Source organism: Acyrthosiphon pisum, chromosome A1 (genome assembly GCF_005508785.2).
Source record: "Acyrthosiphon pisum isolate AL4f chromosome A1, pea_aphid_22Mar2018_4r6ur, whole genome shotgun sequence".
NCBI lineage: Eukaryota > Metazoa > Arthropoda > Insecta > Hemiptera > Aphididae > Acyrthosiphon > Acyrthosiphon pisum.
In genome coordinates, this window is record NC_042494.1 from 153636968 (window position 1) to 153656238 (window position 19271).

The 19271-nt window shown below is 28.1% G+C and overlaps 1 protein-coding gene across 1 annotated transcript in view; it reads left to right on the top strand.

Annotated features, from left to right (window-relative positions):
- The window catches only part of Capa (capability), a 23080-nt gene extending 5297 nt beyond the window's left edge, over positions 1-17783 (top strand). Inside the window, exons 2-4 of the mRNA NM_001162363.2 lie at positions 15346-15477; positions 15579-15743; positions 17395-17783. Of these exons, the coding sequence (NP_001155835.1) occupies positions 15346-15477; positions 15579-15743; positions 17395-17471 (374 nt within the window). The 3' untranslated portion in view covers positions 17472-17783. The remainder of the gene's footprint in view (positions 1-15345; positions 15478-15578; positions 15744-17394) is intronic.
- The last annotated feature ends 1488 nt before the right edge of the window (positions 17784-19271 follow it).

Here is a 19271-nt window from a genome sequence, read left to right on the forward strand (position 1 = left end):
CAATGATAAAACAGTATATAGAGTCGTATCAAAATATTATAATATTGAACTTTTCAATATTTCTACATTTATGAATATTATTTATATCATATTTACTAATTAATTATAAGTGTTATATAATTTAATATGCTTTCCCGTGAAACATATTGGTTTCAAATAACTACCAATGGATTATTACAAAGAGTTTTCAATTTTTTTAAAATATATTTTTAATAATATTTATATCATACGTGGAGACTTGCCTATATATTTCATGTCACTCTTATTAAAAACTTAAACACTTTTATATTGAAACTTTTAATATACATATAACGTCACCTTTTTCTTGTTCTTAGAAAACTAATTATAAAAAAAATGACAACGAGTCCTTTATTTCCCTGGGTTATGTTACAGTGCTTAGTGCTTACAAAATACATTATATTATAAGACAAAATATTATCGTGTAATCGCAACTGTTAAAAATTTTCATTGAGACATAATTGGGTATTTAATTATTGTTTTGTTACACGTCATAGTAGTCTGAAAACTATGGACTCAAGTAAAACTTGTTCACATACGTAAATTCTAAGTTTATTTATCGAGTATTTATCTAGTAGGTTACATAGGCGCACATAGGGGGGTGCTTGGGGGTGCTTAGCACCTCCACGTTTCAAACTAGCACCCCCAATTCATTTCAGTATTTCACAAATCATTTTTAAATTATTGTGGTTTATTGGTTCGGAATTTTTTTTTCCATGCCAATTAATGATAACTGTTCACGAATTCACGAATTCACAGTATTGTGTGAATGCACATTTCAGCGTTTCAGCTTTTGTCAATATGCAGCAATGATATTATTATAGAAAATTATACTATCTTAGGGATTACGGTTGGGTACGAAATTTTCTATTTATAACTTTGATTATTACTTGATTTTTACTAATATATTTATTTAATCTGCGGGCTACGCTGAATTGAATAAATTCGGAATGACAAATATTATTAAGAGGATGCTACACACGCATGTGTGGTCTCCGTTTTAAAAATGTAAAACATAGTAAAAATGGTTTTGCGTGGATAAGAACCACTATGGCTAAACTTATAGTTCATGTTATGCAACCAAATGTTCCTACTAGGAAAAAGAGAACATAGACTGTGCAACATTGTTTTTAATTTTTCGATATCACAAATACGAAAAAAGTTCTCATAGTTTAAAAATAAAAGTAGTACAGTAAAATGGGGTAACTTTGATAATTTTTTACTGTTTTATGATAATTTCATTTTTTATTATATGGATAACTTCTGTAGTGTTAACGATAAAACTCTCAAAATTAAATATTAGTTACAACTAGTTCAATATTTTAACGTTTTAATTTTTAAAATTCTGAAATTATCTTTTGAGATATCAATATTTTTTAATATGCTATCAAAGTAACACAACGGGCAATTTCGATACCTATATTTCTTAATGTGATATCAAAGTAACCCCATTTTATGAAAAAAAAATTTAATTATCATGGTACTCTGGTGAATAAAAATATATGGGTATCAAAGTTACCCCGCGAAATCAAAGTAAGGTACCCCATTCTAATAGAAAATTTAAAGCTAATGTAATGCAGTTAGTTATAGTATTAGGATTAAGGGGGGTGTGGGGGACAAAGCCCCCCATCGACATGTGTAACATAAACTATTCCAGCACCCCCTAAATTCACACCCAATGTGCGCCTATGAGTAGGTACTTGTAGTAATTAATAAATGTTTACATTTACCTATATACGATTTACCTTCTCAAAACGATTAATTACTGACCATGACAATTTTTGATTCGACTAAAACTAATTATAATCTCAAAGTAATCGACAATTGAATGAGTTTTTTCATGTCTAATATTTTATATGGATGTTAAATTACTATCAATGTCGTACGCATCACCTGAAATTCGTAAAATTCAAAACTATTTAGCTTAATACGTATAGATACTTATTATATTGTACCTCTATAATAGCCATAAAAGTACACTATTATTATTAATAATAATTAATGCTGTGAGTATTATTATAGTTGCATAAATGTAAATCATAATTGTTAATTCTCTTGTGTGATTGATATCTGTTATGTAGTAATATAATAGTAACATTTCTTTTTTGTAGTTAACTAACTAATCTACAGATAGACTGCAGTGGTGTTCGCTTTATTCTATATTCCATATTATATTATTGTGACAACCTTATGGGTTAGGTAGGTACTATATTTAATCTATACATTAAGCTCATATGCATTTCACGGAATTTAATTTTATCCCTGTAGTACTATACGCCGCGGTTGAATTAATATTATTATTTCGTTTTCTTTAAAAATTATATAATTGCAATGGTCAAAAAATAAAACATCAAATTCTTATCAATTAAAACCGTCCAATTTTTTGCAATGTAATATTATTATAGTTACCTATACGTCGTACACAAGCATATTTTTGTTCTCTAGTTCAAGATATATCTACGTTTTCGGTGTTTACAAGGCTTGTTAAGAGTTTGGTAGTTCGGTCTTTTTTTTACGTAAAACTCCTTGTTTTGACGTCGTGCAATTAAATTTTACCAAAACATTGAAGACAGGAAATTTGAAATGAAATCGTGATATTTTTTACTTAGATGTTTTTTAAACACTATTATTATTTTGTATAATGTGTATACTATAAAATATATACAATATTCGAGCGTATCATTGTGTTTTTTTCACATTATAAATAAATGCGATTTACCTGCGAAACATAAGTAAATGAGTAAATTGAAATCACTTGAAAGTCGAAGTAAAAAATATATCTACTTTGTAAAATAAGTATCATTCTCGGGTAATACAATTACATTTTTTTAAGTTTTACGTCTACACGCACTGTTTTTGTGAAAATCTAATTTTCTACAACCAAAAACAATGTGAATACTTAAGTGTATTATTTTTTGAGAACTCGATTGTTTAAAACGAAAACAAAATATTGTTAACTTTTATTTTTTTTATATTTTTATAATGTGAGGAACGTCATTCCAACGTAAAAACGAAATTTTTGATGCATCTCATGATGTAGATTTTTACTGGTAATAACATTTACTTTTATAATAATATATAGGTAGGTAGGCGAATAAAATTAAAATTTTTTTGCCAACAAGTCAATTTTTTTTTTTTAATTAGAAACTCGCTCCATGTATTTTTAAATTAGTACCTATCTATAAGTATTATTATTTATTATAGGTATATTCCGCAGCCTGATTATTTTTTTCTAAAAACCATTAGATTTGAAGTTTGATGTATATTTTTTTAATAATATAATATAGCAATATCGACGAATGAAACGCATCGTATTATACAATACCTATATGAAATTATATTTTTTTAATCCAATGAAAATTTTAAAATTAACCGAACCCGGAAGTTACTGTTAAATAGTAGTTTAGGTACTATATACATAGGTAGGTTGGTATATATATATAACACTACTCCCATTGTTGTAACAATATTTAATTTGCAAGCTTTTATTCAAAAATACACTCACTAATACAATATACCTTTTAAAATCATTATATGCGTATACGTGTGAGTAATAATTAAAATGTATTAATGATTTTGTTTTTTATCTCTTGTTCGATTAAATAATTTTCTCCATCACAATAAATTAGGTACAGATAGAAAGTGTCTATCAAGGTACGTTCAAGGCCGAATTGACCATTATAGGCACTATTATATAGTGATATCTGCTTATTTAGCGTAAAAATTTTCAAAGTCGGTGCCAATTTTTCCGTCCAATTAATGTATCATACATTTTTGTCAACTTTAATAATAATGAGTTGAGTGACATCAATGTGACTACGTCTTATGCACACATAATATATATTTCTATTATTATCGATATGACGATATCATTGACATCCACAATTTTTTTCTCATTATTATGTGGCACCTATATTTTGACAAAATACAATAATTATTGTATTTGAAGAAATATTATGTTAAAATTAATAATAGTAGTTTTAAAATATTTTACACAGACATCTCTCAAATCTTTATAACACCTATGGTGATTGATGACATGATGTATGATTATTGTTTCATTTATGAAAGATATAATAAATTATTACAAATATTAGTAAACAATCACTAATACCGCTACCTATACTACGCCTATGTGGGTAGTGGATATTAAATTGTCATTCGATTTCTGATGGCTGAGAATTTATTTTTATGTACCTACATTACGATTATTTTTATTATTTCTAATATTATCATACATCAATGTAGTATAATAGTATTATTATATACATAATTTATTAGTCCTTGGGTCAAATAAATACAACATACTTATATCTATTGACACTAAATATTATGTACAGTGCAATTGCAGAAAAACGTTTTAACGCACACAAACTTATTAAGACTTACTATATAACTTCGCTCGACGACGACGACGACTGAACAACACCTATTAATTTAGATTATTTCAACAATATTCCAATATTAAGCATTGAAAGCACCATCATAGCTTAAACTTTATATATCTGTGTTTGTTCGCGGGTTTTTTTCGTAGTTAAATTTCTTAGCAAGTTATGAGTACATAATAGGTAAACTAAAAATGCTCACAACTCACTGAAAAACTAAACTATCGCAAAAAATCTTAATACAGATAATGTTTTTACCATCAAGTTTCATAATAGGTTGATTCACTCAAATTTTTAAACTTACAGAGTTAAACGTGAACTGTTGATCGTAAACTTGCTATTTTACGCATTATTGTAAAACGGAGACAGCAAATATCTTAAGCTCATTTCCCCTTATGAAGATGTCGGTGCACAATTTGTTTTCTTTCACTCTCTGGACAGCAAATTCGTTTATTTTTAAAAATGTTTTTGAATAACCTTAATCTTAGAACATTATCAAAACCTATCACAAAATGTATTGAATTATTATTATTATTTTTGAGGGTTCAGTATATGAATTTGTCTAAATGTATTGTCCTCAAAACATCAAAACAATTCAATATTTTTTTGTAAATAAAATAAAAATACAAAACCGATAGGTCCTCAAAAATATTTATTCTCTATAATTATTGTAATTGGTGATTTTACTCCAAGATTATGCTTAAAAACCATATTTCGTGGAAATAGAGTCGATATTTTTTGGGGGTTTAATTTTCCTTACATACTTATTTGATCTGGCTAAGAAATTCACAAATACCTACATAATTAGTAATTAGGCTCCTTGCAAATACCTATTTAGACATTTTTGTTCCCTCTGACCCTCTATCATAAGTACTATATACAAACAAAAAAAAGTACATCTCATAAATTGCAGTTCAAAATAACCAACCTACCTAACAAATTATTAACAGAAAAATTGATAACTTTTTATGGACTATGCAATTTTTAATTTTTACTGTAAACATATCAAATATCAATTAACTTAACTTTAATGCAATATGGAATTTTTTTAATAAAAAAAGATTTTCATATTATGCATAATATTATGCACATAATAGAAATATAGATTGATAACAAAAACTTAAAAATATATAATATTGTTAAACGGACAATTTGCGAAATCACGCTCGCAGTGTACAGACCTTACATTTATTAATTGACCATTAAATTAATATCACACGCCTGTGTCCAGTTCATGTAACGGTTTTAATTTCCATGACAAGATAGACGACAAAACAACATAAATATCGACTCAAAAATGAATGACTCAAAGAATCACATTTTTAATAGTACATTTATAACCAGGGTTGGGATTTTATAGCATTTGCATATTTCTTATGAGATGCTTAAAAAATAGCAGAGTAAGCTAAAAATGTGTTTCATGATACAGAGAACTCAAATTAAAAATTTTATTTTGCTTTTTTTTGCATATTTTACGATTTTTTAGTTTTTATTGCTTTTTTGGGATTTTTTGAGACTTTTTTGCATTTTTACCTGTTTTTGAATCAAAATCTGTCAAAATTTTATGAAATTATATTATAGTAAACGTGTTTTTAGATTTTTGTCAATTGAATTATCAAATAAATTGTAAATGTACCTATAGATTAAGTTAATAGGCCGATTACGATGATGCAAACGCCGTACAGCGTTAATATATAGGTTAGGTTATAAATTATAACTATATTAAATTGATAAATATAAAAAACAAATTTTTCATTATATTCGACAGCGGGTTAATAGTTTGTTTGGCGAACTTGGGAATAATTTTTTTTTTAAATTTAGTTATGCTATTTGATAATCTATTAATTTATTTGCAGTGTAATAGTTATACACCGTTTTAATACAATTTATAGTCAGTTCAAAATTACTTTTAGCTCTAATTTCAACAATTTTTTACTGACAATTTTTATTGAAAATTTTTTTTAAACAATATTACCGCTTTGCACTGCACATTTTTGTATCAGAGGATTAATATCTGAGGCTATCAAAGAACAGAAGGGCGGTCAGGTCGAATATAGACACGAAAAAAAAAATAGTTTGCATTACCAAAAATGTAAACCAAATTACGCCACTGCACACACGCGCGCACGTCAGTACATCACAGGTACGTCCTACGAGTAGTCAATTAATTTGAACGATCCCCCCTTCGGGCATAAATATTATTTTCTAATTTCAAATATTGTATATTATACATATTATATAGATGTATGTATCAAATTTATCCGATCCGTTATTGGATTTATAGTGACGTGTTCGGAATTTGAGCTCTCCCTCTTATTTATTATATTATACACTGCATATTATGATGGTATAGGACCCGTCAAAACTCACCTCGTTCGTAGGTGTATTGTATATACAGGATGGCTCTTAAAAGGTAAACGCGCTCATCATCTCGAAAGAATATAATCACTGTTTTTGGAAATATTTATTGAATTGAACATTTTTTTATGTTATATAATTTTCTAAGTTTTTACTCTGTCAAACGACAGGGTATACATTTTCAATTTCATATTCCCAACAAAAATAACTTTTCCGCGAATTTTAATTTACAAAAGTCGAATATCCACCGGCAGTTATAAATTTTACATAACTTGTAAGTAGCTATATTATCCCCTACATATAATGACGGATTTCATACTTTAACGGTATCGTATACATATTATACATAATAATATAATAGCATATTGTGTACATCACCGTAATCGAGGGGTAGCGAGGGGTTTCTAATGGACCCCAGGAATTTCATTGTGGTTGCAAACATAATAATAGTATTAGGCTGCTACCCCAGGTATTTATATTACCAGTAATTTTTTTACTAAAAATCACTGAAAAATTAATAGAATTTTAATACGTAAAAAATAATATTATCTTTTTTTAAATTAAATCGACAGATTTTGTGTTATTAATTTTAAGACTTATTACGACGCATATAATATTATAGTTTCCGTCAGTTTCTTATTATTATTCTGCACGGCCGATTATTATTTTGTTTATTCATCTGTAAAACATAGGTGGCCACTTAGTGTATTTAAAAACCTGGGAAGTCGCACTGTTGTATACATATATAGTAACAGCAGCTTTTAGTTTGGTTATGGTTTTGCCTAAAATTATTCACAGACCCAAGGGGAGGAGGGATTCATCGCCATATGAATTGTTTTGGTTAAAAAAATTAAAGTGTTATTTTCGGTCTACGCGTTTAGAGTATTTGACCTGGTCGTCTACTATTGTGATAACAATCGACGATACGTGATACGACAATTATGGCGGACGTTTGGCAATGTTCTTAATCAGCCGGAAAAAAAACTAAAACAAATTATCCTCGATGCCATTGCCATTTAACACTTATTTATTTACTTCTATTAAAAATTACTAAAAATTATTCTTTTTTGTGGTGGTAAATAAGATTTTTTTGTAAAAGTAAGAAATACCCCTGAGTACGTCACTGAATAGTAACAAGTGTCCAGTGTTCCTCCTCGTAATTCAGTAGGTCACTGTAATTCACTAGTAGCTGGTCACGTGTCCACATAAACTGTTTGTAACGCACCTTGAAAACGGATACGTCCTTACCGGATTGTAGTTTGCCAGCCAGGCGGGATACCAGCACGGTATGCGTCCGGTAACGTTTTAAATGTCCTGTTGATGGAGGATGGAACGTTTGGGTGAGGACATAATATAAAATATTATACTATCATATAGGCGAAAATGCATTAGTCTTATTTTTACAGAAGGTTCGATATTTTAAAATCCTTCATTGCGCATATCAAAACTAGTATCTGCACATACAAAAAAATTGTCATTTATTTTAGACACATCCTTTATATCATATTATGTATTATGGATATGTACGAGTTTGTATGAGTATGTGCTAAATTTTAATTAGTAGGTTCTAAGTTATCAAAATGTTATACTAAATAACAAGAATAACAAAAAAATGTATACAAATGGTTTACTAAAATATAAAATCTAATATTTATAATATTTAATTTATAGTACTTATACTATATACTCTGAACATTTTAAAAAAATTATAAAATTATATTATAATAGTATTTATCATATAATTACCTACTACGATTTTCATATTATTAAGCCCCTAAATTTGGAAATATTTTTAATTTTTGACCGCCAACTAGATCCAATTTATTACCAGATACCTAAGCACATACAAAGTTGAAAATTGAATCATTTTTACAGCTCAACAAAACTCAACACAGGCCAGAAAAAAAGAATAGGATGTAAAACAAAAAAAATTTTTTTATAAACTCATTAGGTAGTTCGATATTTGTATAGCCCCTACGACCAATTATTATATTATAAATATTATTACTAGCCGCCCACTGTTTGTCCAACCTCGTTTTTTTTCGTTTCGTTATAAAATGGAGAAAAAATTGCAAAATTTCATCGGTCCAACATATAATAATTAAACTTTTATATTATGCAATAACTTCTATTACCTATACGGGAATTATTTTATCGTGTGCCACTGTTCCCAGCAATATTATGTTTGCGATTCGTATTGTTCTACAGTGCATATTATGATGTTGGTATATATTTAGTTTGCAAGCGAGCAAAATTAAAATGACTTTACGTTACCTGTATTCGTATACACATTATAAATAAACGCATAATAATTATATTATGATTAATTAAAACAGACGTTTATTTCAACAAACTATTTATGTAGCTAATATCATGTAAATGTATGTACACAGGGTGATTTTTTTTAACATGCTCGTCCTAATTGTATGCTTAAATTATGCATATATTCGAATTCAGATTTTGAAATTTTCAAATACACTCGAACATCATATTTTCGAATACTTGAGATTTTTTGTACCACTCCTGTGACAATACATATTTATCTTTTCAAATGGGAACCCCCTTTTTCACTTACAATTATTATTCAGCACATATTTTTTTCGAGAAGTGTTGATATATCTAAATCGAAATTCGAATGAGTAGTTTTCGAGTTATATAAATTTGTGTACTAAGGATAAAATGTCTATGGTAATGGGCTAAATAGATATGAGAACTTAAATGATTTGAAAATGTTTGGAATTACTATCGATTTATCAATATAAATGATTTATAAAAATGATTCAAGTATAATAAAATACTAAATCTAATATGACATAATATTATAGTTAATATTTTCGAAATGCCATTTTTAAGGATTATTATCCTTAGTATAAACTATAAACATTATAATAACTCGGTAACTATTCATTAGAATTTTAATTTAAATAGGTACATCAAAATTTTGAAGAAAATCATCAGCTAATAAATATTCAGTAAAACAAAGACTGGGGAGGGGAGGGGTCATTTGAAAAATATAAGTTTGTATCGCCACAAGATACACTTTAAAGTACAAAAAAATATCAAAAAATTGAAAATATGGACTTTAGATATGCTTACTTTCAATAATTCAATTTCTAAAAATTATAATTAGAATAAATCAATAAATGTACTATTATAAAGGACATAATGGTGGTGACTGGTGACTATTCTTAAAAAAAAACACTTTGTATACCTACAAAATATTACATATAGGTAATACTAATATAATACATTAATACATAGAATATGGTGATTGGTGAAATTTTTTTCGAAAGACAATACATACATTTTTAATTTCATATCCTGACATTTTTCCAAGAAATTCGATTTATAAGAAACGCATTTTAAACATGTATATTTAATTGATTAGTGATAAATATTTAAAGTATGGATGAGTGGAGTGGCTAAGCAAGGATACAATTAGGAGAGTGTCTAGAGGTCTAGACCCCCCCATCTATTTTTTTTTTAAAGTAGAAACATTTTAGCGATGAATATTGTTTATTGATTATTGTGTTAAGAATACTTAATCATTTATGGTGTTATCAAAAGTATGGTGTAATTTTTACAATTAATCCCTAACTCCTAAGCGGTTCAAGTCAACAACATTGTAACCGAAATTATCTGAGTTCAACAAAAAAATATTAAAAGCCTAAGGATCTTATAAAAATTAATCTCGTGGTCGTTTATTTATTTATTATTATAATATACAAAAATCTAACATCCCATACATAAGTAAATGCTATAAATTATTACACCTACGCGAATGTACCTATAGACCAAAGTTGTACTGTGACCGACGAGAAACCCCATACTGGAGCTATAATATATTTCTGTCCAGATGACTACAACAAGTGGTCATGAAATTTTGAACCTATTGTTTATAGGTCAAGGGGTCATAAAATGACCCGAACTTTATCTGGCCCGCAGACATAATATGACATTTATTTTTAAATGATTTTTTTCGACGGTGAATTAAATTAGGTTTTTATTAATTTTCGTTTTATGTTTTTATTTTGCTTAAGAGGACGTTAAACATAATATATTTGTTGTCTCCGTCTTACAACTTAAAAGTGTTTAACATACCAAATTTACGCTCAGCAGATCACGTTTAGCTCCGTTAGTTTAACAATTAGAGTGAATCGACCTATTATGAAACTTGATGGAACATTAATTGTGTTTGTACCTGTATATGTGGGTATTTTACGATAATTCAATTTTTAAGTTATTTATGAGCATTTTTGATTTACGCTATATTATATAGGTACCTAAAACTTACTCAAAAATGAACCATCGTAAAAAAAACCCAAACAAACATATACAAACATACAAAGTTTCATAGTAGGTCGCGACCTGAATCGCGATTCATTCTAGTTTTTAAACTAACGGACCTAAACACGACCTGCTGAATGTTAATTTGCTATACGTTATCTACGCACTTTTAGGACGGAGACGACAAATGGCTGTGTAGCTCCTAACTTTATTTGGATAAATAGAATCCTGAATTCCTAAAGTGACCCACCAAAAATGTTAATCGTTGATCCCTGTTATATCCCGTTAGGTACTGTGTGATTTTCGTAAAAGTTAATAAGTTCACGTTATCTGGAAAAGTGTAACAAGTATCAACGATTTTGAAAGTATTTTTTGTACATTATATTTGACAATTCATGACAAAACAACTTTTTTGAAGAAAAAATGATTTATCTTCTATTTTTTATGGTTATCGTTCTTTTGAAATCAGAATAACGACAGGCGATGCTTGATAAAAAAAAGCTTTATGTTCACACCATTGCACCAACATCGTTTCGATTTTGACTTTTGGTGAAGTTACATATCGTTTCAGTAGAGCAAAAAAAACTAAGTTTGTCTTGTGCAAAAACAAACAATTAAGATTTAAACCAGCGTGGGGATAGACCTCAGAATTTTGATTTTTACCCAGTTGCAATTTTCTCTAAGCCTAGTGTATTTATGTATATGCATTTTCTGCATAGCGTTTATTTTTATCGGATAATACCCGTAAAGGTGCTATTACCATAATGTATTAACTTAATGTAAACATGAGCAGGACATTCACATTTGAGGCTTATGTGGTTTTACGGTCCTGAACTGATAAGAATTAGTTTACATTTCTGTATGACATAATTACATATACCTAATCGTTCTAGATATAGGTATCTATACTTATTTGGCCTTAATTCGTCTAATTTAATTCGGGGTGGTCCAACCTTTTGCAGTTGGCTGGCCAATTTACACTTTCATAAAAACGCTGTAGGGGACCGCTAAAATAAAATAAATCTCCCACCATGAGAATTCCGATATTTTGCTGTGGTTGCTATATATAAATACGATACCTACATAGGTATACGTAATGAGCTGAATTAAATCATCGTTTTGGACGTTCTCATTGCACTCTTACGCATTTTCTAGTAACTTTTAGCTTTTCCTAAAAAAAGTAATTTTTTTATACATACATTTTCTGGTGGTGGTGGGAGGCGGAGGGGGCAAAAAGAGGCTTCAAGGGCCCCGGGTTGGACCACCCTGATTGATTCCATCACTGATAAGACGTCACGTCCTATCCATATATACCAAAATATAGTTGATAATATTCGACACTCCACTATACGGGTCAGGTGTGGTAGTTTAAATCGTTTTTCCTGTACCTACAATATTTAATTTTGTGATTAACGAGAAAATTCTGGACGTGGACCACAAACGTGGTTACACGCGATGACAGTGTAAATATAGTTATGCCTTTACGTGTTTAAAATATTATGACGCGATGCTGCAGGTACCTACATAATAATATATTTCACGGTTTGCTGGTTATTTTTATTATTATTATTGTTATTTTTTTTTTTGTTAAAGCGCATTCATTAAGCATCGGTGCCTACATATAATATTATGATAACCCAGTAAAATCACGCCGACCGGGAACTAACCAAATTAGCGTCTGGCGAGTAGAAAAATAAAAAGGTTTTAAAATTATTAAATTAACGTTCGACACGAATCTTCTCCATCAACCGCATAATAATATTAATAACAATATAATGACGATAGTCATAGTTTTATAACAATATAATAATTTAATAATATATTGTTATGTACACGTTCCTTTGTATTCCGGGCACCCACCTATTCTGTAGTTTACTTTTTTTTATATGTTTACCTACCATTCCAACACTAAAACAGTTATCGTGTGTGATGTATGTTATTAATATTGTTATATACGCTCTTAAGTGGTTTAACCTGCAGGTAACCTACCTACCTACCGGAATATATTAAAAACTGTTATTATATTTGTGTACGACGTGTGCACAACTCGCACGTGGCTCACATCACCACTTTATTTTATGTAAAGGTACCTTAATAATATAATATTGTTGTCGACATGAAATCCTATTAAGTGGTCATACGTAATTTTCGCGGTGAAAAATATAACATTTCAAGTCAAACGGTTGAAATAAAAAATTGTAATACAGTCGGTGTTTCTTGATTGCGGACAAAGTAATAAAAACCGTGCGAGTTGCGGACGAAACCTAAAAAGGTGTCATACGAATTGCAGACAAAAATATAACATACTACTTGTGGAACAATTTCCAATTATTATTTTCGATATAACAACTGTGTTAGATGTATCGACATTCGACGATTAATACAGGGTGATTATTTTATCATGAAACATTCATTATTTCAAAAAGTATTAATATTTTTGAAAATATTTTTTTCATAGTTTCAAGTTGTTAAGAAAACAACGTTTATTGAGTTAGCCATACTTTATTTAGAACAACTCTTTCTTTAATATTATTCAATATATTATTGTAACTTACTAAAAGTAAACGAGTTTTAAGAAATGCTCACTCTAGCTGCGAGCTGCAATTTAATAAAGTATAATTCTATACACGTACAATTTAAAAATAATTTGGCAACTTGAATATGCTTATGTATTTATTATGAGCTTAAGGAGATTCGATACCGTGGTTTTCTGTTTTTGTCTAACACACGCGCGCATAGTAATTTTAAACGTGTTTTTGCCCAAAACATATCGATTGATCATATGAAAGTGATAAGGAATTCTGAAAACAGATGGGAATTTGTGGGTCAAGTCTACTTGAAATCGACTTTCCCACATTTTTAAAATTTATCCCCCAAATTCTTAAAAAAGTCATATTCAAAAAGAGTACTTAAAAATTCTGCTATTTCAATTTTTGGAGAAGTTAAAATCGAAAAATCAAAAATGTGGGAAAGTCGATTTCAAGTAGACTTGGCGGCAAATTTAAACCTGTTTTCAGAAATCGTATCGCTTCAATAGATCAATTGAAATATTTGGCAAAAAACAAGTCTAAAATACTATGTCGCACCTGTGTTAGTCAAAAACAGATAATCACGGTATCGAATCCCCTTAAGTAAATTAAATATCTTAATTTGTAAATAACATGTATTTATTTTTTAGTAGCGATTTTTTTAATATTGGCTAATATTAATCAATCTGTATATTAAACGCTCATATTTTGATCCCTATTTTTAATGCTGACTGGTATAAGTTTACTTTTAATATAACCGCTATACTATTATTTATTTAATTCTAAACTTAATCAGCAATCGTAATATAAGACCTGAAACTTAAAAGAAAACACTGCATAACATTATTAAGGCTATTGCTTACAATTATAATTGAAATTTGAATTATCGATTATTCCAAATTAAATAAACTATAGGTATTATCGACAATTATTAGTTATAAAAATAATTATAAATATTTAATTTCGTTGACATTTTGGATACCGTATACTAATCATATAAGTATTTTAGCCAATAAGTAATTACTATTAACATCCACAATAGTAATTAACTGTCTTAATTCCGAGCTTGGGCAAGTTAATCATAATTTTTAATTGAGTTATGTTAAGTTGATAAAGAAAAAAAAAAAGATCATGGTTAATAGTTTAATTACTCAGGTAAGTTAATAGTTATCTGAAAACTTACAATTAACTTATTAATTTAAATTAAGTTTTATATTTATTTATTTTTTTAAATTTATAAATATCCAGTAATATAGTTTAAAATAATAAAAAGTAAATGTTCATGCAACATGTATCATTAATAATAATTGTATTATATATTATATAATTTAATTATTTATGAATTATTGTAACTTGGATTTGATTAAAAGTAACTCGTTATTATTAAGTTTATATCAATAAACATCAGTAAAGTTAAGAATTAAATTTTTGACAATTCAATTTTAAAAAGTTAAAATTAACTTAACTAACGTTTTAACTCGTTTATGCCCGGACATGTACCTACTGGTAACTAACGGACGGACACGACGGTTTTTAGTTTAAACTTGTGTTTAAAAACCTAAAAGAAAACACACATAATATTAAGGTTGGATATCACGCAGTGCCTACAATTATAATTCATAATCGAATTATGAACTATTATCAACAATTATTAATTGTTTTCGTATACCTACCTCTCTGATAAAAAATATTTTCGACATTTTGGTGTTACAACACTATTCAAATCGGTCTTTTTTATAAACTTTACGTAAAATATATTTTTTTTCCAGATTCAGAATACAGTGACGAGTATAAGCGAGACAATAGCAGAGACAGGAGGGAATCCGCGGTTGCAGGATTGATACCGTTTCCTAGAGTCGGGAGGTCTGGTATCAACTCTGCTTTACAAATGGACAATTTGTGTATGTGTTTTAAATTACCTACCTACGTTAAATACATGATGCATTATATTATTATTATTAGTTCGTTGGATCGACGGTAATTGTTATGACGTATCTTTTAGACGAAACCCAACGGGAACTGAGAAGTCATAAACGAGAAGGACTCATACCGTTTCCCAGGATTGGCAGAAGGAGTGAATCGAAGAACACGGCTCTCTGGTTTGGTCCTAGGTTAGGACGATCGGTCGTGATACCGGAAAGTTATGATACGTCGTACTTGGATTCAGGTACAAAGATGTGTAATCTATATAAAAGCTGTCGGAGTTAACCTAGGGCTGGCGGTATAGTTACGATACATCTGTAGAATTATCGGTATTATTCATTAAAACATACCAATATCAAGTATTTTCGGTATTTTAGGTGTACCGGTGTACTGTGATTCGGTAATTATATATCGTTGTTAGTTATTTTTTATTTGCGCAAAATAGGTTTTAGAAAAATCGATTTTGATTTTTGGTGTACCTATAACTCTAAAAAAAATACCGAAGATATAGACAATTTTCACTAAATGCTTATAGTAACATTTATTTTTCTATGCACCACAACATTTTCAAATATTTGACTTACGTTGAGCTATATTTTATAGGCATAACATTTGCGATTTTTATTAGTTTTTTTTTTTTAACCCATGTCTATAGTAAAATTTTTGATTGAACACAAAACTTGAACATATAATGAAAGGTTTCTCATAAGTTATTGAAGTGTAATTTTATAAAAAAAATTAAGCGTATATCCATAATACAGTTTTATGAACGTCTGAAGTTAGAATTTTGAGAAAATTCGTAAAAATCACCAACATTTGTAAATTATTTTAAGTTAGAAATGCATAAAAATTATTTTTTATGTATCTAAAATTTTAAAATTGAATACAAGATTCCTCATGAGTTTGTCTACTTTTATCAGAAAAAAATTTCGAGCAGAAGAACAAAATACATTTTTATGAGAGTTTGAAGTTCACATTTTTACAACATTGCAGGATATTCACTCGATTTTTTATGGAACGATTTTCTTGTTTTGTTCTTATTCAAAAACTTTTAACCGTAAGTACTTGAAATTCATAAATAGGCAAGATATTTTTTGTAAGCATTTAAAGTTTAAATTTTGACAAAATTCATCAAATTGAAAATTTACAAATTTGTGTAAAAATGTATAAAATGTTCAATTTTTATAGCTAAGGATTACAATTTTACAACAAAGGTTCCACATAAGTATTTCATTCTGTAACCAAAAAATCTAAAAAAATATATAAATACAGTTTACGTGTACAATGATTTTATTTCATGAATTCAAATTTAACACATCCATTAAAATGACTGTCTAGAAATTTAATGTATAATAATGTACAGACGAGCGTTACCCACTTTTTAAATTTACATTTTAAAATGACAAAATAATAGTTAATGAATTTACGCTTTGAAAGGTGTAATGATTTATATACTACCATTGTTTGATACTAATAAGAAAGCCGAACATATTATGATATTGTCAACTCGCCTTATCAAAATCTAAATTAAATACAAATTTTTCCAAATCCTTAAATTTTTTAAAAACATCTAAATTAATATTAAATTTTTTACAGAATTTTGCTCTAATTATTTAATTATTATACACTGTGTGATCAAAAAGTAGTTTTTCTATTAATTTGATATATATTGTTTATCAATTTATTGTTCGCAGAAGGAATTACATTTAGGAATGTTTATACATTTTAAACAAGCACATTAACTTTATAACATAATTTATCAAAACTGGGTATATATTTTAGTTCGGAAAATCTGAGTTTTGAACCATTAAAGTATAGGTTGGCCCGATAAAAATTTGGCATCTATATTTATTGGTGGCTTTAATTTCATAATATTATTTGTTGATTTGTTACAGATACGCCAACGATTATTAAAACGTTGATCGAAATGAAAAGCAAAAACTTTGGTGATGAAGACGACAGTCTAATGTAACATTGTGTTGTGTGCTTTTAAATTTATTTTACTTTTATTAAAATATTTTCGTGATTTAGCTAGTAGTGCAATAGTATACAGCTGTAAAACTTAGTATTTGATACTTACCTACGGAATTTTATTTTGAAATCAAATCGTTAGTGTTGATGTTAATAATATAATAGATACAATGAATGAATAATTGTTTAGTGTAATTATTTAATGATCATTAATATTCATTATATAATAAAAATAAAAAATCTATGGCTATATTTCGAATTATGTGAATGTATTATTATTATTATTACGAATTACGATAAATTAATTTGATCATTGAACTTGTTCTAAGTTACCTCACCTAAATATGTATTATTCCCTGGCGTGTACAGAAATCCCAAATGATAATTTCTCATCAAACGGTTCAAAAACGAATAACCATAAGTACCTTCTCGGAAATACCAAATTTACTACCAAATGTTTACTACTTAGCATTTTCCATACATAGTTATATAATTTATTATATCAAAATATTTTAACTGGTTTTGAGGTATTTGTAGACATTTGATATTTTCGATTTTTTTTCTATAAACATCGGTACAAAAATGTTCACTCCAACAAAAAGCTTGAAAATATAATACAATTGTATTAAAATATTGTAATTCAAATTTAAAGTAATAAAGTAATAACAATATTTAAGATACATATTACGAACGATTTTTCATCATAACTTAAAAGTAATTATGTAAAATTTAGCAAATTCATTCTCCAAAATCACAAAAATTCACAAAATGTATTAAACATTAGAATGATCAATTTTGACATGAAAATTGAATTCAATATTTCTCCTCATATGGTTCATAAGTAAATTCAATTTAAATATTAATTATATATTATGCAAAAACTGTTTAAGAGAAATTTTAAAATGCGTTACTTTATTTAGTCAAAAAGACATTTTTCCCACTCGTTTGACAGATAAACACTGTAATTAACTTTTTTACTTATTCAGATCACTTAAATATTTTTAATGATTTAGTAAATATGTTTTTTTTACCATCTTCAAAGCAATTTTTCGACCAAGCAAATCTGTTCGAACTGCTCATTTTTTGTTGTATGTAATTTTTAAGCATAAACCCGTTTAAATCATACTGATTGTATTTGAGTACCGTATTTCATATAAGTTTATTATACGGCGCTTCACTTTATTTACCAAATTTGATGAAACTCGAATAAGCTAGAGAGTAATAATTTATTATAGGAACTTTTGAATTTCATGAAGTTATTAAATTATTACGACCAACCACCTAGGCAGCTCATGAAAGACTGAAGACTCTATCAGAGTCATCACTCGGACAACCGTAGTAATCAGTCGAGTTCTTTGATATTGGCGACTTACAATAGAATATTTACAAAAAACAGAAAGTTAACACGTTATTAGATATTCACTAAAACTGTTATTGTAATCGCATTTGTCATGAAAACAGACATTGCTAAATACTATAATTCATTGATCATTTTTTATTTTTTATACGCCAACCGGATTTTACAAAAGAGTGAAAAGATAGATAATTAATATGATAATAACAATATAGTACACAGTGTAACTAAGTAATATAATAAAAGTATAACAGTATAAATAACGAAGTAAACAATAAACAATTAAAGGGCAAAGATCAAACTATATTGGCAGACCTAAGAATTCCGTGCATGAGGAATATAAAAAGGAGTATGATTATGAACATTGTGAGAGGGAACTTTAAATAGAACTTGAGATAGAAGGTCAGGCGCGTCCATAGAATTGTAGAGAAGTGCATACACGAACTG